Source organism: Nerophis ophidion, linkage group LG07, assembly GCF_033978795.1.
Source record: "Nerophis ophidion isolate RoL-2023_Sa linkage group LG07, RoL_Noph_v1.0, whole genome shotgun sequence".
Lineage (NCBI taxonomy): Eukaryota > Metazoa > Chordata > Actinopteri > Syngnathiformes > Syngnathidae > Nerophis > Nerophis ophidion.
In genome coordinates this window covers 65,864,501-65,887,460 of record NC_084617.1, presented here as the reverse complement: position 1 = coordinate 65,887,460, position 22,960 = coordinate 65,864,501, and the positions used below count along the sequence as shown (strand labels likewise).

Below are 22,960 nucleotides of genomic sequence, written 5' to 3'. Positions count from 1 at the left end.
GCCATGCAGGTTCAACTGAGGGTGGCCGTATAAACAACTTTAACACTGTTACAAATATGCGCCACACTGCGAACCCACACCAAACAAGAATGACAAACACATTTCGGGAGAACATCCGCACCGTAACACAACAGAACAAATACCCAGAACCCCTTGCAGCACTAACTCTTCCGGGACGCTACAAATACACCCCCCCTCGCTGCCCCTACTCCTCCACCTCAACCCCGCCCACCTCAAATTCCAAGCTGCTGTTTTGAGGCATGTTAAAAAAAAAATAATGCACTTTGTGACTTCAATAATAAATATGGCAGTGCCATGTTGGCATTTTTTTCCATAACTTGAGTTGATTTATTTTGGAAAACCTTGCTTCATTGTTTAATGCATCCAGCGGGGCATCACAACAAAATTAAGCATAATAATGTGTTAATTCCACGGCTGTATGTATCGGTATCGGAAATTAAGAGTTGGACAATATCAGATATCGGCAGAAATGCCATTATCGGACATCTCTACATTTTCACTGTAGGGCAATACTGGTGTGAAGTTATCTGAAGCTGGTTTGTAACTCAAATTTATGCTCACAACTTCAAGCAAACAATTTGTAAGAGATGCCCCATATTTCAAAAGTGTTAGGTTGGTCAAAATACACTGTACACAGTTACAGTATTAAGATATTTACAATATGTATTTTGTGTAAAAGAACCCCTATCAAAGATTATTGAGCAACTATTAGTACGTAATCTCCTAGTACTGACAAAAAAATTAAACTTCATCACAAACTTTCCTGATGTGATGCCACTCTGAGAAATTGGATTATTGTTGTGCTACTCATTGGGCTAAATCTTGAACCTTGGGTACTAAACTTTGTGCCATTCATCTCATGTGTCTCATGCTGGTCTGACAATTCATTTCCTTGAATCCTTCAATACTTCAACTTGAAAAAAATCAGAGATGTGTATTTTTTTATTTGAGTGACCGCTCACCTCAGGTGGTCAAGCTTCGACATCAAGTAACACATGACGTGATGAGGCTGTCCTTATTATTTATCAATCAATCAATCAATGTTTATTTATATAGCCCTAAATCACAAGTGTCTCAAAGGGCTGCACAAGCCACGATGACATCCTCTGTTCAGAGCCCACGTAAGGGCAAGGAAAAACTCACAACCCAGTGGGACGCCAATGTGAATGACTATGAGAAATCTTGGAGAGGACCGGAGATGTGGGTGACTCACCCCCCCTCTAGGGCGAAACCAGATGCTATGGACGTCGAGTGGATCTAACATAATATTGTGAAAGTCCAGTCCATAGCGGATCTAACATAATCAATCAATCAATCAATGTTTACTTATATAGCCCTAAATCACTAGTGTCTCAAAGGGCTGCACAAACCACTACGACATCCTCGGTAGGCCCACATAAGGGCAAGGAAAACTCACACCCAGTGGGACGTCGGTGACAATGATGACTATATAATAGTGAGAGTCCAGTCCATAGTGGATCTAACATAATAGTGAGAGTCCAGTCCATGGTGGGGCCAGCAGGAGACCATCCCGACTCTGGACAGTCAGCACTTCATCTGTGCCCTTTGACCTGTGCCCCCCCCCCCCCCTCCAAGAGGAGAAAAGAAACGGCAGATCAACTGTTCTAAAAAGGGGGTCTATTTAAAGGCTAGAGTATACAAATGAGTTTTAAGATGGGACTTGAATGCTTCTACTGAGGTTTAGTGGCCGAGAAGACAGCGTATTTCTTGATGAATAAGAAGTACGTACAACATATGATAAATCAATTTATTACAGGCGGGCGGTATAGCTCGGTTGGTAGAGCGTCCATGCCAGCAACTTGAGGGTTGCAGGTTCGATCCCCGCTTCCGCCATCCTAGTCCCTGCCGTTGTGTCCTTGGGCAAGACACTTTACCCACCTGCTCCCAGTGCCACCCACAGTGGTTTAAAAGTAAAAATTAGATATTGGGTTTCACTATGTAAAGCGCTTTGAGTCACTAGAGAAAAAGCGCTATATAAATATAATTCATTTCATTTCACTACAGTCATTTTATGCTCAAAGAAAAAAAAATGACTATGCAGATACAAGACATGGGTTGACAATTTGAAAAAGCATGTGTTTGAACTGGAACTGGAATAGAACTATGGGGACAATGTTGTTCTTGACTCATTAGTGTCATGATCTGTGAGTGTTGGTGTTGTGTGGTGTTTCCTCCTGTCTGGCACTCCTAATTTTGTTTCACTTCCTGTTTTGGTGTTATCTTGCTGTGACCTTACACTGTTTCTGACTGCGGTTTTCCGCACACCTGCTCTTGATTAGTGATCAAGGGACTCTAAACACTAAATAAGGAGGGTTTATCCACTAGTGTCGTCTTCATTGTGACACTGCTTCGTTGTCTATCGTGGCTTTGTGCACCGGCTATTTGTATGCTCCTTAAAGTCGTGATCCTTAATCGTCCCTAATTATAAGAACTTGTTGTTTACACGCCGCCTGCCACCTTTGCAACTTTGAGTCCCGCCAGTAGCAACCATGCGAGCAAGTGAAAATTAACTCATTAAAATATCATTTCCAACAGTGATGTGGCGAAGGTATAAAGTAAATCTAATGAGACTACCTTTAATATTTTCTTATCAGCTGACTTGTAATTAGTTTACATCACTCTTTGGGGGTAAAAAGCACAGCCCTTTCACTCCAAGCAAAATTATTTCTGAATATTGCAGTAAGCAATTCCTAGGAGTTGTCGTGTCGGACCAGTTCTTCCTCCCACGGATTTTAAGTTACTGGTCAATCCCAAGTTCTTTTGATGACATATATGCTCAGTAAGAAGGACCATCGAGACAGAGTTAGAATAATTTCAAGTTTTACTAAAGCTTTAGGTCAACTTAACCGATACATTCATATCGGCTTCTCTAGTTGATCTGGCATTCCAAGAGAAAAACACAATCTTTTCACACAAAAGAAAGCCCTCCTCCGCCTCCTCTCAACGCCATTAGGTGAGAGAGACGTGGGGTTTTCTTCACATTCCGATGGTTGATGATACTAACCTGGGATCTGAAGACAAAGAGAGACTGGTAGAATACACAAAGGAAAAGTACTAGCTACTCTCAACATGGCTATGTAAAAAGGAAGAATTCCTAAACATCAGCATCCTTCAACAGAGTGGAGAGAACTTTTTTTTACGATGATGCAGTGGTGTGGGCATTGGTCACAGAACAGTGACTTTACACACAACCAGTGCGTCCTGGATTCAGTCTGTTTGGACAAACATGATATTTTGACAATGATTGGCTTTGTGCTTTCCAGTAATAATATTTAAAAAGTGCCTATTATACTGTATGTCAAACTTTTTTTTTTTTTATATGAATGCAGCTTTGTGTTATTGGCTCAGCTTTAAATGTGTTACTGTGTTTCCAGGAACATTGGTTCCTGGAAACTACCTCACCCTAAGAGGTTCTCTACAGGACCTATACAGATAACCTCAAAGGCTAAAAACTCTTGTACCAAAGAAAATACTAAATAACAAAAATGTGATCTCTGTTAGACTATATACAGCACAATGAACACTAAAATCTGCAACTATGCGTCTCTTAATGTTGATGTTCTTCCCATGTGCAAGGAATGTGCAGGAATTTTTCATGATGAAATTCATGCTGCACAATTTCACAGGATTTCATGGAGTTTGCTCTTAGGCATGGCAAGCAGAGTCAGACCTCCCATGCAGTAAAGAGAGGCAGGCAAAAATATGCTGTCAAGCAGAGACCGATTGATTTCTGATACGATTTGTGTTTGTGTAGAAAGGCTCCAAACTTTAGACGTGCACTGGAGGAGGCTGAAGACTGCACGGTTGACGTCCCTTATGAAGTATCTTTTTTTAGTACTTTTACAAAATTCTTTTAAATGTGTGTTGTAATCTGCTTTGGTTTGGTTGGAGCTCATCTGCTTTTAAGTGTCCAATACTAGAGATCACGCTGGACTGTGTGACGCTTAGTAAGAAGGGGGTAAGCAGGGCTGTGTTTGTAGTGAAGGACTTAGTGTTGGCAGCCCAGTGGCCGCATGGCCTGAGATGGATAGCTGGTATTATTGCATAGTCGGATTACAAGGCTACAACTGCTCTCAAGTGCAGCATTAAGTGTAACTATTATATGAGCCTGCCTCCGGGTGTTATCTCCAAATAGCTGCTGGGTTGCATGATAATAGCCATTAAATAAAGCTATAAGTATGCAGCAGTGGTTGATGACATCTACTCGGCTTTTTTAATAAGAGTGCCATAAATACTGTATATGAAATCTCAGTTGTAGTCCTAATTAAATAGGTAGGAATCATCAAAAAAGCTCAATATTTGGGTTGGCTTTAGCAAAACAGGTTGTACCTCCAAAACATACTTGCCAACCTTCCCGAATTTTCCTGTAGACTCCCGAATTTCAACCATTCTCCCGAATTTCTCCCGTTTTCCCGCCGGACCTGAGTGTGCACAGCCTGTCGTCAATTACAATGTTATTATTTGTCTGGAGTCCGGATAGTGGACCTTCTTCATCGATGCCATAGTAGTTGTCAGCATCAAAATGCTGATTCGTGCATTATTAAAGACACCTGAATGCCACAGCTGAAGTGGTGTCTGCCCCCTTGCTTTGAGATGCAAAGAAGTTGTTTGGAAGCCAACTTCCATGAATCCACAGGTTGTGTATTCTGTCCTTGTTGAAATGGTCATGCAGTTGTGTGGTGACTCTGAAATAAGAATGTAACAATCAGATCACATGAAAACAGCTAAGACAATATAAGTCATACGGGAAAATGCATTTTTAGACAATATTGTTTGCTTGAGCGGCTAGGGGACATCAAAAAAAGGATTAGAAAAGACGGATTTAAAATAATAATACAAAAAAAATATTCCAGCGGGCCGGATGTTGGACGTTGGCGGGCCGTAGTTTGGGGACCCCTTATCTAGTCCATAGAAAAGCGTTAAATAAATGTAATCTATCATTATTACTATTTGATCAGCTACTGACGTACCACGACGTGACTCACATTTCGACATGTTACCATAGCAACAACTCTGCAAACATTACTAGCTGATTTGACAGTGTATTTTTTCCCTCTCCTCTGAGACAAACGGCAAGTTTGCAATAGATGTCTGACTCTTATGACCCGCGGAAACACGAGTTGCTATCCTGTTTGTAGTGGAGGCACACAAGGCTAACTGCTTAATGGCTACACTGCCATATTGACTTACCTTTCGTGGGATTCAACAATCATTTAGAAATAAATAATGGCTAATTACCTTTTCCTCCTCTTGCCCCGATGTCCATGAGCTGGAAGGTTGCACTTGATAATGCTGCGGTGCACACTTGTCTGAAAAGGGGCGGCCATTATTAGTGACCGGAACCGGAATGCAATGTGTCTCATACACACTGGTAAGATGCTCTCATACACACTGGTAAGATGCTCTCATACATATAACTGAAATCTTTGCACACATACTTAAATTGTTGTCTCTCACACGCAAGTGATGTGTGTGTGTGTGCGTGAGAGTAAAACATTTTAGTTGTTTATGTGAGAGCATTTTAGTTGTTTATGTGAGAGCATTTTAGTTGTTTATGTGAGAGCATTTCAGTAGTGTATGTGAGAACATTTCAGTAGTGTGTATGAGTGTTTCAGTAGTGTATGTGAGAGCATTTCAGTAGTGTATGTGAGAGCATTTCAGTAGTGTATGTGAGAGGATTTCAGTAGTGTATGTAAGAGCATTTCAGTAGTGTATGTGAGAGCATTTCAGTAGTGTATGTAAGAGCATTTCAGTAGTGTGTATAAGAGTGTTTCAGTAGTATGTGTGTGTGAGAGAGAAAAACATTTCAGTTGTTTATGTGATAGCATTTCAGTAGTGTGTATAAGAGTGTTTCAGTAGTGTGTGTGAGAGCAAAACATCTCAATTGCGTACGTGAGAGCATTTCAGTAGTTTATGTAAGAGCATTTCAGTAGTGTATGAGAGAGCATTTCATCAGTAGTGTATGTAAGAGCATTTCAGTAGTGTGTAAAATAGTGTTTCAGTAGTGTGTGTGTGTGTGTGTGTGTGTGTGTGTGTGTGTGTGTGTGTGTGTGTGTGTGTGTGTGTGTGTGTGTGTGTGTGTGTGTGTGTGTGTGTGTGTGTGTGTGTGTGTGTGTGTGAGAAAAACATTTCAGTTGTTTATGTGAGAGCATTTCAGTAGTGTGTATAAGAGTGTTTCAGTAGTGTGTGTGAGAGAAAATCATTTCAGTTGTTTATGTGAGAACATTTCAGTAGTGTGTATAAGTGTTTCAGTAGTGTGTATAAGAGTGTTTCAGTAGTGTGTGTGAGAGAAAACCATTTCAGTTGATTATGTGAGAGCATTTCAGTAGTGTATGTAAGAGGTAATTCTGAATAATGTCCCTAACGGCCCCTCATAGTTATGTGTGTGAATATGTGTAAATAAATGAACTCAATTCAGTGAATTGTAGCTATAAATATACTCAATCCCCCCGAATCTCCCAAATTCGGAGGTCTCAAGGTTGGCAAGTATGCTCCAAAATGATGAAAAAACAAATAATGTGTCATGATCAGTCCATATGATACATCATATTATATTACCCTTTTCTTAGCAACAATTGTTAGTATTTGTGTTGATTATTTGCTTTCTACTATTACTAATATTTATTCTGATGGGGTTTTTTTTCTCTGTTTTTCAGGTATTTTGGAAACCAAACGCCTGGAGATCATTAGAACAAATGGTCCAATTGACCAGGTGCTGGGAAACGTTATCTACTATGCAGCAGATTTACCCATTTGGTGGCAAGTGCCTCAGTACGTGCTGATAGGAATCAGCGAAATATTTGCCAGCATTGCAGGTACTGTTGTTTTTGACTTGTGGGGAAATCAATTAGTAGTCTAATTAACCTTTACACTGAGTTATAATTGTATTCTTGGATAAAACTGACAATTACTGTACAGTATGTAAATGTCTTTAAGGGAACTGCACTTTTTTTTTTTTAAATGTTGCCTATCTTTCACAATTCCTTTGTAAGACACATACATGTATTTATCTTTTTTTATGCACTCTAACTCATAAATACATTTTAGCAAAAGTCAGCCAACAATAGAGCCATTGGAAGTCACTCCATTGCACCTTTAAGGCGCTCCAAAATCCTCCATCAATGTTGTATATACATACTCTGAATATTTGTTATTTAGTAATGGGCACATTCATAATATACTTTTAAATTTACATATTTTGCTTATTTTAAGAATATGGCGGCGCATTAATTCACTTTTCGCTTTTTCCTTCAACATCAACACTGACTACAATTCACAGCACTCTTTCTGAGAGACAACAAACATAATAAAACAATCCCTTACTGTACAATGTCTTCTCTCACTGGGAGGACGACTGATGGGATGTTGGTATGTTCCCGTTTAATTTAAAAGTTAATCAAGATCGTCGCAAAGGGTTAGAAAAAGGTGAGTGTCTTTTTGTATCTTTCTCACCAGTTTGAGGTCGAAGTTGGCTGTTTTAGTTGACCAACTTCTTGGTTTATAGCCGCATCCTTCTACTATCCAGGTGAGAGACATGATTTATGATCTACAATTAATATTCAGCAGCTCAGAAGCAGTAGTGCAGCTCACTAGTTTATGATTGCAAAATAGCAGCATAATTATAGTGACCTCCCTGTGATCAATGAACCACTAAAAGTAGGTCCTAAACATTAGCGCTTTTAATAACAATATCGCTATTACTTTATTATTCAGGTCACAAAATGTAAATGGAGCGTTGTTTGCTTTAAAAAAAAAAATGTTTTTAGTGTGATTTATGGGCCCAATAGACGCAATGACGTCATGACTCCCATTAACTCAGTTGTTAGTTTACTTTGCTAGCTTTTATTTCAAGTTACAATACATTTTAAAAAAAGACATGTGTTCTTGATTTACAGTACAAAAGGATTGCGAATGGTTGGCAAAAGTAGAAAACAGTGCAACTCCTCTTTAATACATTTATTGTGTTTCAGTCCAAAGTAAGTTGTTAATTAATGATTGATTATCCAGACTTTTTTCACTTTTTTACTTCATGGAACAGCATTAATACTGTAAGTTGTCAAAGCAATAGACAAATACTGAAGCTAATTGTGACGACACCATGACATCTGTTGAGGAGGACAGTATATTTTTCAAATTACATTCATAATGTGTGTCAATGACAAATTAAGAGATATAGCAAGGATATTTGAACAGAGAATGGGTGTATACAGTGTGTGTGTGTGTTAGAGGTTTGGGAAAAAATCGATTCGAATTCGAATCGCGATTCTCACGTTGTGCAATTCAGAATCAATTTTCATTTTTTTAAAAATCGATATATTTTTTGGGGGGGATTTTATTTTTTTCAATTAATCAATCCAACAAAACAATACACAGCAATGCCATTACAATGCAACCCAATTCCAAAACCAAACCTGACCCAGCAACACTCAGAACTGCAATAAACAGAGCAATTGAGAGGAGACACAAACACGACACAGAACCAACCAAAAGTAGTGAAACAAAAATGAATATTATCAACAACCGTATCAATATTAGTTATAATTTCAACATTGCAGTGATTAAAAATCCCTCATTGACATTATCATTAGACATTTATAAAAATAATAAAAAAAGAATAGTGTCACAGTTGCTTACACTTGCATCGCATCTCATTAGCTTGACAACACACTGTGTCCAATATTTACACAAAGATAAAATAAGTCATATTTTTGATTCATTCAATAGTTAAAACAAATGTACATTATTGCAATCAGTTGATAAAAAATTGTCCTTTACAATTATAAAAGCTTTTTACAAAAATGTACTACTCTGCTTGCATGTCAGCAGACTAGGGTAGATCCCGCTGAAATCCTATGCATTGAATGAATAGAGAATCCTATTGAATCGGGACAAAAAAACATTTAAATCGAGAATTGTGTTGAATTGGGAAAAAAAATCGATTTTTAATCGAATCGTGACCCCAAGAATCAATATTGAATCGAATCGTGGGACACCCGAAGATTCACAGCCCCTTAATATATATATATATATGTATATATATATATATATATATATATATATATGGAGCTTGTAACAAAAGATACTTTTATCTCAAGTAAGTGTTGTCCCCCTAATTTAAATTCATATGAAATTGTTCCATTCCAAGCCTCCAAAACATCACTATTTGAACATGCAACTTTCTTTTACATAAGAAAAATACTTTCTGCTATTCGAAGTGAACTACACGCAAACCTTGGTCATGTTTTCAATATAATTAATTCCTTAATTCATGTTTTTGATTGATCGATTGAAACTTTTATTAGTAGATTGCACAGTTCAGTACATATTCCGTACAAATGACCACTAAATGGTAACACCCGAATAAGTGTTTCAACTTGTTTAAGTCGGGGTCCAAGTTAATCAATTCATGGTAAAAGGTTACAGGGTTCACTGTGACAATTGCTATGCCACTTAGTGGTGGAGAGCATTGTAACGCAAATTTTTGCTCCCAACCTAAAGCATAACAATTACAAAGTTCACAAAGGTATGGAACATATATATTTTCATTCTTTGGCACTTACTTTTAAAAGAAAACCATCTACATCTCATGTCTTTGTCCCTCTTTACTCTTCTGTCTTGAAAGGTCAGGTTGTTGGTTTCATTTGTGGTGGAGGTGTTAACACCACTTCGATTTGATCTGGAATTATTTTTGTTGCAGAGTCCCGCAAAACACATTTTTCCACTCCGTGTCTCTGTGTATACACATTCAGAATAATTGTCAGTTCTCTACAACAGTGGTTCTCAAATTGGGGTACGCGTACCCCTGGGGGTACTTGAAGGTATGCCAAGGGGTACGTGAGATTTTTTAAAAATATTCCAAAAATAGCAACAATTCAAAAATCCTTTATAAATATATTTATTGAATAATACTTCAACAAAATATGAACGTAAGTTCATAAACTGTGAAAAGAAATGCAACAATGCAATATTCAGTTTTGACAGCTAGATTTTTTTGTGTACATGTTCCATAAATATAAATGTTAAAGATTTCTTTTTTGTGAAGAAATGTTTAGAATTAAGTTCATGAATCCAGATGGATCTCTATTACAATCCCCATAGTTGGCACTTTAAATTGATGATTACTGCTATGTGTAGAAATCTTTATTTATAATTGAATCACTTCTTTATTTTTCAACAAGTTTTTAGTTATTTGTATATCTTTTATTCCAAATAGTTCAAGAAAGACCACTACAAATGAGCAATATTTTACACTGTTATACAATTTAATAAATCACAAACTGGTGACATAGTGCTATATTTTACTTCTTTATCTCTTTTTTTTCAACCAAAAATGCTTTGCTCTGATTAGGGGGTACTTGAATTAAAAAAATGTTCACAGGGGGTACATCACTGAAAAAAGGTTGAGAACCACTGCTCTACAATATGCATTGGCTATAAATGTGTGCTGCACTCAAAAGGATAACTCGGGATAAAAATGTTCTATTGAAAACATCTACAAAGGTTTACCTTGTTTGCCGTTTCCCCATGCTTTCTGTAGCCCTTTTTCACAGAACATAGGTACCTTTGAGAAAGCTGTTCATCACATTAACTTGTGCTGCGTACCCCTGCGAGGAAAGTCTTAAAAAGCAAACATATTTAACCACAGTCCTCTAATCTCTCCAGACAGATGTAGCTATCGGGCCTTATTTGAAAAATCACGTTTGAGGTGCCATGAAATTATCAATGTCAGTTTGCAGTCTGGTGGTGGAAAATAAGCCTTTACCCCTCATGCAAGTCTGCATAGCTTCTGTCTCTTTTCCATGTTCTTTTGTTGTTGTTTTTTTTTATCTTATTTTATGACAGCAAACCGAATGATTTGTTTTCAAGAAATGTGTTTGTCCTTGAGAACAGACTATAGGAGAAAAGCTCTTTACCAGCCAGACATATTAATGCCATATCTCCAGTGGGTTCTTCCGTCCAAAAAATGTATTGACAAATATGGATTACAACTGTGGAATGCCAAAAGGTGTAAGACAGTCCAGTTCAACTACCAGTGACACCTCTGCCGGTTGTGGTACTGCACTAGATTTTTAATTAAGTGTTCTAAGATGTGATAAATCAATCTACTCCACACAATATATACCATTTTTATTAAAATTTAAATAATTTATTTGACTCATCCATGCTACCTACTAGAGATGCGTGGTTTGCGGTCTCATCCGCGGAGTCCGCGGATAAACCGCGGGTCGGGCGGGTGACATGACGAAAATATAGATTTTAATTAGATTCGGGCGGGTGGCGGTTGAATCATCCGGAAATATTTGATATACATGGTTCTGGGATCGGTATCCTTTGCCATTCAAAGAGCCATTTAAGAACCGTGTCACAAAGCGAAGAAGACATCAGGAGACGCTAATATTCTCTAGAGTGACTGCTGGCAGTCACCCAGATAATAAGTATTAGGGCGTGCTATGAAGCCATTGGCTTTGTCGCCTTCTACAACATGTACGATCTGCTTGTCAGTCCAGCATCATGTTGTGTGTGGCTTCCGCAGCAACACGCACACGACTGCAAGGCATACTGGGTGACACAGAGTACACTAATGGTTGTGATATAAACAATTTTAACACTCTTAGTAATATGCGCCACGCTGTGAAGCCACACCAAATAAGATTGACGAACACATTTCGGGAGAACATCCTCCCAGTAACAAAAGGTAAACGCAACACAACAAATACCCAGAATCCTTTGTATCCATGACAAATCCTGACTATTTTATACACCTCGCTAGCAGCGTCGGTAAGGTGGGCGGGGTTGGGGGCGCGGGGGTGTAACATATATTCAGCAGTGTCACGGATACAAAGGACTCTGGGTATTTGCTGTGTTGTGTTTATGTTGTGTTACTGTGAGGATGTTCTCCCGGAATGTGTTTGTCAATCTCGTTTGGTGTGGCTTCACAGCGTGGCGCATATTACTAAGAGTGTTAAAATTGTTTATATCACAACCATTAGTGTACTCTGTATCACCCAGTATGCCTTTCAATCTTGTACGTATGATTGCGGAAACTGCACACAATATGTTGCCGGACTAACACTCGGTTAGTACATGTTGTTGAAGGTGTCAAAGGTAACGACTTCACAGCACGCCCATGTTCTTGTCATCAGGATGAACGGCAATTGGATATTCGCGAGAACGTTAGCAGCTCCAATTGTCTTCATTACTCTGTGAAACGGGTTTAAGTAGCTCTGTGAGTGGTAAAGATGGCCGACCTCTGATGTATTTCAGCGGGCGGGTGGCGGGCGGTTGCGGTTTTGATAAAATGTTGGTTCGGGTGGACGGCGGGTGGATGACGACTTTGGTGATGCGGTTGCGGATGATATAATTGCCTATCCGCGCATCTCTACTACCTACATACTGACAGAGCAACTAACTCGCCAGCCTTTTTTTTTTTAATCATTCACACTAATTAATCAAAGGTTTTTTCTCTCTCTTTGCTGTAGGACTTGAGTTTGCCTACTCTGCTGCCCCCAAATCGATGCAGAGCGCTATCATGGGGCTCTTCTTCTTTTTCTCTGGGATTGGTTCCTTCGTTGGTTCCGGTTTGTTGGCTATCGTGTCCCTCAAGGCGATTGGCTGGATGTCATCTCACAAAGATTTTGGTAAGAGATGTAGCATGCAGTAAATAGTCATCATTTGAAAGACAGCGATTGTCAAATTTAAAAATAGATTTTGATGGGAGTCATGATTTTTCATACACCTTTTAAAATAATGTCTAGAACCCTACTAAGATCCGTGGGGATGTTTTCTATTTGGGAAAACATTAATTGTGTAACAATAGTCAGGGTTACCTTTAGTAAAGAGTCAGGACGCTAATAATACGAATACTGTTGCCATACTGTACAGTAATAATAATCAATTGTTAATTTTCTCAACTAATCAAGCAAAGGAAAGGAAATCAATTAAGCCCACCAAGAGAGGAAAGGGCTGTGATTTGCTTTATTGACCCCTTAGTAAGATTCAACATTGCAGAATCCTGGGAGGCCCACACATACAATGACAATGGAGTTAAATTTAAATAACGATGCTTGTATCATCAATATGTCATCAACAGATGCTTTGCAATATTGACGACACTCTACCACAACTGACCAAGCGTGCCTTGAACTGCAAATAGTTCTATAGACTCTGCACATCCACTGCATGTGTGTGGACTTTAAGTTAGGTTGTAGTACCAATGATTGTCACGCACACACTAGGTGAGGGGAGCAGTGAGCAGCAGTGGTGTCCGCGCCCGGGAATCATTTTGGTAATTTAACCCCCAATTCCAACCCTTAATGCTGAGTGCTAAGCAGGGAGGTAATGGGTCCCATTTGTATAGTCTTTGGTATTACTCGGCCGGGGCTTGAACTCACAACCTACCGATCTCAGGTCGGACACTGTAACCACTAGGCCACTGAGGAGGTAAATTGTTGATATCCATTCAAGATGCAAAAAAGTATTTTCCCAAGAAATAGCTTAAGAATGTTCTTAACTTTTGTTGATTTAACGTCCACTTAAGGGGATTCTAAATTAGTTGTGGAAAACGGAGAGTACAACCCCGTGCAGTCCTGTTCTTTTAAGGAGGGTTTAGCATAGTAAATAGACATGTTAGCCTAACGACAAAAAGGTTTGTGTAAATCTGTCCGAGTGGCAGAATGAATAACGAGCTGTTGGCAGAAGATAAATGGCTTTTCTACCTAGAAAAGGCTGCCAAACCAGATGCACATTTCCCTGAGCATGTGACAGCATCACTTGTTTGTCCCAAAAAAAACTAATAGCTGGTTAATTGAGTGCACAGCAGGTATGGAAATACTTTTGATGATATTTGCATAAGAAGAGGGGTTTCATTCTTCACAAATCCATCAGTTTCTAATCTTAGCTTGATTTAAAGGCCAGTTAAAGTTAAGCCAGATTGTCTGTAAAATTTATGTTATTTGCAAAAACAAGACATTCAAAAGGTGAGCTGAATAAATGGAACACAACTTCCTCGTGGCCAAAAATAAAAGACACATGACACAAAGCCCAAGTTTTAAGTACAGTCAGGAATCGTACTGTTTGTTTTGTGGCAGTTTTTCATGATTTGTTAGGTGCTAGAGTCTTCAGGTCCTTTTCGCTCTCTCGGTGGAAAATATTCAACTCATTTCCATGGCCTCAGGCGAAACAGTGTTCCGTAAACAGCTTCTCTGGTGAACTGGGCCGAGTTTTACTGAGCTGAACTGGCCCGGAGATAGATGAGCAACATTAATCACAGGCTGGGGGTCTGATTACACCTCCCTGCTCATCTTAAGTAAAGCTGTCCCTGGAGCATTAACATGGAGAGGGGACGGCTAGTCCGGCATCACACAGCTTGATGCTGTCACTCTGTCTCCACCTGCTCATCACAAATGTAAGTCGGCATTCGTGGAGAGTTGCATTAAGAGTTGAATATTTTGAGTTTGAGTCTCGATAGTGTTGCCAGCTGGTGGAAAAACTTCAAGGCTTTAAACCCATAATCATAGTATATTTTAGAACAACTGACTAAAATGAAACAAAATAATACAAAACATATTTGACAGAAGATGAAATTAGCAATACAAGTACAGTGTACTTTGATAAAGTGGCGACTTGTCCAGGGTGTACACCGCCTTCCGCTCGATTGTAGCTGAGATAAGCACCAGCGCCCACCGCGAACCCAAATGGGATAAGCGGTAGAAAATGGATGAATGGATGGAAGTACAGTGTAATTTACATTTGAAATTAAATATGAAACAAATTAGGTAACATTCCTTAGGTAAACCTAAGGAATGTGACGCTCAGGTCGCATGGTGGCTATAAGTGGCGTGTTCCAAAGGTGCAGATAGCCGAGGAAATAGCGTACAGGTATAAAGTATTTAATGTAAGCTCGAAAAAAGGCACTGAAGCCCAGGGAAGGCTATACAAAACAAACAAAATGATTGATTGATTCATTCATTCATTCATTCATTCATTCATTGGTTTGAAACTTTTATTAGTAGATTGCACAGTACAGTACATATTCCGTACAATTGACCACAAAATGGTAACACCCGCATAAGTTTTTCAACTTGTTTAAGTCGGGGTCCACGTTAATCAATTCATGGTACAAATATATACTATCAGCATAATACAGTCATCACACAAGTTAATCATCAGTTTATATACATTGAATTATTTACATTGTTTACAATCCGGGGGGTGGGATGTGTGGGGGAATGGGGGTTAGGTTTGGTTCCTATCAGCACTTAAGTCATCAACAATTGCATCATCTGAGAAATGGACATTGAAACTGTGTAGGTCTGACTTGGTAGGTTATGTACAGCGAGCAGTGAACATAGTGAGTTCAGAAAGCATAATAACAAGTATATACATTTGATTATTTACAATCCGGGGAAGTGGAAAGGAGAGGGTCTTAGTCTAGGGTTGAAGTTGCTTGGAGGTGTTCTTTTAGTGCGGTTTTGAAGTAGGATAGAGATGCACTTTCTATTACAACTGTTGGAAGACAGCTAAACTTACAAAAAGTGTGGGGTGAGACGGACGGATGTCTGTCCATAAACAATCATCAAAGTCCTGACAACTAAGATAGCAAAAGCGCAACTTAAATTATCCTAAATGCTAGCAGCAAACAGAGGTGTGGAAGTGCTCAGGGACAGAAGCATAGGTGCCACGGGAAAACACCCAACAAAACAGGAAGAGCCACCAAAATAAAAGCACAGGATAGGAACCAAAACACTAAACACAGGAGAACACTAACTAACTCAAAACAAAGCGTAACAAGCCATCACAAGGAGTTCCTTAAATCAAAGCAAAATTAGACTATTTAAGCAACAGTCTGGCAGGTAAATAAACGAAAAAAACATTTCATATCGTCAACATGTAATAAAAAGTTCTGCACGCCTTTCTACTTTGTGGCGTATACATCCATTTACAAATTAATTTGGTTCTTGAAAAGGTTTCACTAACAAGTAGTTTGTTTTTTGAAATAAAATTTCAATAAAAAACATTAACATGAAGAATGGGTTTCAGACTGGACAAAAGTCCATGTTTTAGAAAACGTGTACACTCTGAAGACAATATAAAGCTCTATAGCAGGGGTGTCAAACTCAAATACAGAGTGGGCCAAAATTTTAAACGGAACAAAGCCGCAGGCCAAGGTTGAACAAATTAACCTTTTAATAGGGACCCAAAGAAGTTTTGCATTAAATATTGAAAAAGCATGGTGACATGCAAAATCCAGTTTCAAATAATAATAATTATAATTAAATAATAATAATAATAATTAAAAATATATCAATGGCATATCAAATAATATTTAAATAAAAATGTTATGTATTTTCTATTTGCAATCTTTTGAGGTAAATATCAAATTTTTTCCACAGGCATTTGAATACATTTGAAAATAAAATAACACTAATAACACTAATGAAGCACACATTCAAGCCTTGAAGTAGCAAGAGAAAATGCATGAATAAAACGTTAATTATTGGTCAGTTTGCTGGAAGTTTCCCAGAAGAGTTAGTGCTGCAAGGGTTTCTGGGTATTTGTTCTGTTGTGTTACGGTGCGGATGTTCACCCGAAATGTGTTTGTCACTCTTGTTTGGTGTGGTTTCACAGTGTGGCGCATATTTGTAACAGTGCTAAAGTTGTTTATAGGGCCACCCTCAGTGTGATCTGTATGGCTGTTGACCAAGTATGCCTTGCATTCACTTGTGTGTGTGTGTGTGTGTGTGTGTGTGTGTGTGTGTGTGTGTGTGTGTGTGTGTGTGTGTGTGTGTGTGTGTGTGTGTGTAAAAGCCACATATATTATGTTAGTATGGAGGAAAAGCGGACGTGACGACAGGTTGTAGAGAACGCTAAAGGCACGCCCCCGATATAGTTGTCCAGGTGGAAATCGGTAGAAATTGCCCCGGGCGATTTTCAGGAGGGGCACTGAACTTCGGGAGTCTATCGGGAAAATTAGGAGGGTTGGCAAGTATGAGTATTAGCGGTGAAGCGGTGTTAAAGCGGCACCGACGCTGTATAACACCGGCGGGCCAGCTCTAATGCTAAATTGATATTGCCTCAAGGGCCAAATTAAATTACATGGCAGGCCAGATTTGGCCCGTGGGCCAGAGTTTGACACCCATGCTCTATAGCAGGAGTGGGTAAACTTTTTGGCTCAGGGACCACATTGGCTTTTAAAATTGAACACGCAGGTCGCGCGAGCACATGATGCATTTCAAACCATATCACATCTAAGAGTAGACTTCTCAAAAATGGTAATTTTAATGTAATACATCTATTTTCAACTTCATCATATCAGAACATCAAAGAAACATACAAATGCTGTTATAGTTGATTCTTTCAATCTCTTAGTGGGAGCAGTGTTGTTGATCACCCTTTTTTGCCAGTGCATTAAAGTTTGGTGTCAGTTTTCTTTTGCCAATTCTCAAAACAGATCTGAGGTATCCATCACTCAACTGAGACCTGTAGTGTGCTTTATTTATGTTTATTACACAGAAAGTCTGTTTACAGACATAGGTAGATCCAAACAACACCAGCATCCTCTGCGCCATCTTCTGGATGTTTGGAAATTCCGGTGAGCTAAATAAAGCATAAAATTCATTCAGTTTAAGCAGGTGGAACTTCTCCCTCAAGACAGAGTCACACTGGAGATCAATCAGTTCCAAGTGCATCTCCTGTGGCACCGTATCAGGATCTTGTGTGAAGGGACAGGACACCAGCTAGAGTGACGTGTCAATTTTTCCAAAATCAGAGAAGCGACGGCAGACATGAAGGCCATCTAGTCACTTCTTGTATTTTTTCACGTGTTGTGGGACCTCTTTCAGTGTAGCCAGATTGGGAAAATAAGTGAGTGACTTGTTTGACATTGGTTTTGAAAATACAGTTAGCTTGGTTTTGAAGACTATGACATTTGTGTACATTTTTCTGCCTTGTAGCTTCACATTCAGCTAGGGGTGTAACGGTATGTGTATTTGCATTGAACCGTTTCGGTACGGGGGTTTCGGTTCGGTTCCGAGGTGTACCGAGCGAGTTTCCACACGGACATATTAAATAGCGTACCGCACGTTGTGTAAACAATGCACACCGAGGCACAACAGACTGCATGCTAGCCGCGACCGGGCTACGATAGACTGACCATACCTCCTCTTTTCACCGGATATGTCCTCTTTTGCGGGGCTGTCCGGGTGGAGTTTCTTAAATGCCCCAAATGTCCGGCATTTTAAGTTAAGCTTGCGTGTATTTTCAATATACGTTCAGGGTTAAGAAGGGGTTAAAGCTCTGCTTTTTACCCATAGATTTATCAGATTACATTTTTTATTATCTATAGAAGGGGTGTCAAAAGTGTGCCCCGGAAGCCTTTTGCGGCCCACAGCTGGTGTTTTAAAGGCCCACAGCACATTCTAAAAATATTATTAAAATAAACAAAAGGGAAATAAAAAAGCTTAAAGGCTAAATGTAATTTAGATAAAGTTGCAACGATGACTAATAAAACAAAGCTGTTTTTTTCCTTTAAACTGTCATTGCTCAAAAGAAAATATTGAATAAAAATCAATGTTTTTATTAATTATTGACCTATCCAAGGTTCCGATTACTTCACATCAAATATTCCACTAATTGAAATATTTTTGGTGGAAAATTTTGCAAATTTGGTAAATAAATAACTAAAAAATGTATATTTTGCTGTTTTCTTACTGTACCAAAAATGAACCGAACCGTGACCTCTGAACCGAGGTACGTACCGAACCGAAATTTTTGTGTACCGTTACAACTCTACATTCAGCTCATTCATGCGTGCTAGTATGTCCACAACAAAAGCTAAATCACAAAGTCACTCAGCTGAGGGAAAGTTTTTTTTTTTTCCAAGTTGCTCCAAAAATGAGAAAATCTCCTGTTTTAGTTCCCACACACGTTGCCATAGATTACCCAAATTTAACCAGCAGTAAAGAAAGTCTCTTCAAAAAATGTAGTAAACTGACAGAAAACTTTTTAACTGGCGTCACTTCGTGGTTAAACTGCAATTTGGATTTGCACTGTGGCTCCCAGTGGATTATGCTATGTAAAAAAAAAAAGCACCTCCTGTTGGGAGTTGTCCTCTTTCACCCTCCACTGGATTCTTTTAAGTAACCCAATGTTTTTTCCAGCCAGATTTGACGACCCGTCTGTGGTAGCATTAGGTGGCTTACTCCAAGGCAGTTTGTGCCTCATGATAACTCCCGCCACGCTGTTAAAGAAGTCCTCTCCTCGCTTTTTCCCTTTTAGGGTTTCCATGGCCCAAAAACTCCCTGTTATTTCAAAATTGTCATTAATCACCCCGATGAAAATCAAAAGCTGAGTGGCGTCCCGAATGTCATTACTTTCATCCAGTGCCAAGGAATATAATGTAAATTACTGTTTTCCATTGAGCTTGCTCGCTAAATCTTCGTCAATTATCACCACACGGCGAGTCAATGTCCTGCGTGAAAAGCTAATTTTTCAAATTTACTCTTGCTCTCAGGGCAAAAAACACCTGCTATCTCCACCATGTACTCTTTTAGAAATTCTCATTCAGAAAAAAAGGTTACTATCGCATCCATCCATTTTCTATCGCTTATTCCCTTCGGGGTCGCTGGAGCCTATCTCAACTACAATCGGGCGGAAGGCGGAGTAAACCCTGGACAAGTCGGCACCTCATCACAGGGCCAACACTGATAGACGGTCTTGGCTAATTTGAATGCCAGTAGATAACATGCCTTTTTTGCTCGATTCTTGGATTTGAATATTGTAGGATAAATACATTTTGCTGAGCCTGCAAATCAGTTTGTGTTGTATTCCTTTAAAACGTAATGTTTTTTTGGCAAATGAAACATACAGTCTTTGACCGGACTTATTTAGTTGTCCATGCCTTATTGAACCCCCGGCATTCGCTCTAAACTTTTCTTTTCTTTAACCCACTCATTGTGGAAAATTGGTTCCGCTGTCTTAGAGCAGCAGCAGTAGAAAAAAGTGTACTGAGACAGGAAAGCGCCCCCCGTGACCCCAAAAGGGACAAGCGGTAGAAAATGGATGGATGGATGGGCTGTGCAATCAATTAAGCGCAGTGCTGTCCTATTGCGCCACTTTGTGGAATTACTTGACATTACAGCATAATTAATGTTGTCTTAAAGGCCTACTGAAATGAGATTTTCCTATTCAAACGGGGATAGCAGGTCCATTCTATGTGTCATACTTGATCGTTTCGCAATATTGCCATATTTTTGCTGAAAGGATGTAGTAGAGAACATCGATGATAATGTTCGCAACTTTTGGTCGCTAATAAAAAGCCTTGCCTGTACCGGAAGTCGCAGACGATGACGTCATCCGTGTGATAGCTCCTCACATCCTCACATTGTTTATAATGGGAGCCTCCAACAAAAGGAGCTATTCGGACCGAGAAAACGACAATTTCCCAATTCATTTGAGCGAGGATGAAAGATTTGTGGCTGAGGATATTGATAGCGAAGGACTAGGAAAAAAAAATTTCAAACAAAGGCGATTGCATTGTGAGCGATTCAGATGTTTTTAGACACATTTACTAGGATAATTCTGGGAAATTCCTTATCTTTCTATTGTGTTGCTAGTGTTTTAGGGAGTTAAATAGTACCTGATAGTCGGAGGGGTGTGCCCACGATTGTTTTGACGCCAGCCTCTGAGGGAATTAGTCACGGCAGCAGCACGACAGAAGTTCCGCTGATCTCCGGTAAGAGGCGACTTTTTACCACAATTTTCTCACCGAAACCTGCCGGTTGACAAGTGGTCGGGATCCATGTTCGCTTGACCGCTCTTATCCATAGTAAAGCTTCACCTCCGGGAATTTTAAACAAGGAAACAACGTGTGTTTGTGTGGCTAAAGGCTAAAGCTTCCCAACTCCATCTTTCTACTTTGACTTCTCCATTATTAATTGAACAAATTGCAAAAGATTCAGCAACACAGATGTCCAGAATACTGTGTAATTACGCGATGAAAAGAGACGACTTTTAGCCGCTAGTGGTGCTGCGCTAATATGTCCCCTCCAACTCAAGACGTCAAGCGCACGCGTCATCATTTCGCGACGTTTTCAACAAGAAACTCCGCGGAAAATTTAAAATTATAATTTAGTGAACTAAACCAGCCGTATTGGCATGTGTTGCAATGTTAATATTTCATCATTGCTGAATAAACTATCATCAGACTGTGTGGTCAGTAGGCCTTTAAGACACTTCACCCTTGCTCCTGATGGGTCGTGGTTAGGGCCTTGCCTGGCAGCTCCCACCATCAGTGTGTGAATTCTCCTAAGTGGATGTGAATGGGTGAATGTGGAAATAGTGTCAAAGCGCTTTGAGTACCTTGAAGGTAGAAAAGCGCTATACAAGTATAACCCATTTAACATTTATTTACCATAATTATAACACAGTTTTCTCAATTCTGTTTTATTTTGTTGGTGGCCCGGATCAGAAAGACCAATGCCCGCGGACTGTAGTTTGAAGTGAAGTGAAGTGAATTATATTTATATAACGCTTTTTCTCTAGTGACTCAAAGTGCTTTACATAGTGAAACCCAATATCTAATGTTTGCATTTAAACCAGTGTGGGTGGCACTGGGAGCAGGTGGGTAAAGTGTCTTGCCCAAGAACACAACGGCAGTGACTAGGATGGCGGAAGCGGGGATCGAACCTGCAACCCTCAAGTTGCTGGCACGGCCGCTCTACCAATATATAAAGTATTTTATATCAAACATAACAAGGAGTTTTTACCCACGCAGACACACACATTGTTACAAGCCCTGTAGTGCACTCTGTTTCAAATTACAAATCCCCTTAACATTACCACAATAAATAGGAATAAAAATTGAAATCCAATTGTTGTTGGTTAATCTTCTTGCCAAGCAGCTGATGAAAGAGGGATGGGATTGATTGATTGAAACTTGTATTAGTAGATTGCACAGTTCAGTACATATTCCGTACAATTGACCACTAAATGGTAACACCCGAATAAGATTTTCAACTTGTTTAAGTCCGGGTCCACGTTAATCAATTCATGGTAATTTAAGGAGGGTTACAGTGTTGACAACACAGTGAATACTCCCTGAATGTTTCAAACCACACACCGTTTGTCTATTGCTTTTCCTTAGACTTACATTGATCTAGAAAAGCTATGAAAATGTTGTGATAAGGTTAAAAAAAAAAAAACACCTAAAAAGCTCACAGCGTAACAATTAGCACATTAGCGTACGACAGCACTGCTCTGCTGACTGAAAAAGCACGAAAATCGATAAGCCCACCCACAGTGGATGTGCTGCCTGGCACAAAATGGCTGCTTTGCAGGCACACAATGGGTGGATGAAACGTGTGTACTCAGAAAAAAGATTTGTACGACAAAACATATTTCTATTCGGTCGTTGGTTCGTAAATCGAAAAGTTTGTAAAGTGAAGGATTTGTCAATCGAGGTTCCACTAGAACAGTGATAGGGAACCAATGGCTCTAGAGCCAGATGTGGCTCTTTTGATAACTGGATCTGGCTCTCAGATAAATCTTAGCTGACATTGCTTAACACAATGAGTAATAAATAATTCTGCTGGTAATCAGTGTTAAAAATAACGTTCAAATTATAAAACATTCTAATGCATTTTAATCCAACCATACGTTTTCTATCCCACCTGTCCAAGATGTCGCATTAATGGTAAGAAGTATTGTATTTATTATTGGTTAACTTTAGAATAACAATGTTAATAAAAATAAGAAGACACTTATTATACTCTAAGAATGTTGGTCTTACTTAAAAATGCACGCATTTAGTTGTATTCACTGTTAAAAAAATATTATATGGCTCTCACGGAAATACATTTTGAAATATTTGGCTTTCATGGCTCTCCCAGCCAAAAAGGTTCCCGACCCCTGCACTAGAACA

General features: G+C 39.2%; 1 protein-coding gene across 2 annotated transcripts in view; it reads left to right on the top strand.

Moving 5' to 3' along the window:
- slc15a4 (solute carrier family 15 member 4) overlaps positions 1-22,960 on the top strand; it is an 89,876-nt gene that overhangs the window by 46,630 nt on the left and 20,286 nt on the right. For both annotated transcript variants that reach the window (XM_061906887.1, XM_061906888.1), the window contains exons 7-8: positions 6,699-6,857; positions 12,522-12,680. In XM_061906887.1, the coding sequence (XP_061762871.1) occupies positions 6,699-6,857; positions 12,522-12,680 (318 nt within the window). The remainder of the gene's footprint in view (positions 1-6,698; positions 6,858-12,521; positions 12,681-22,960) is intronic.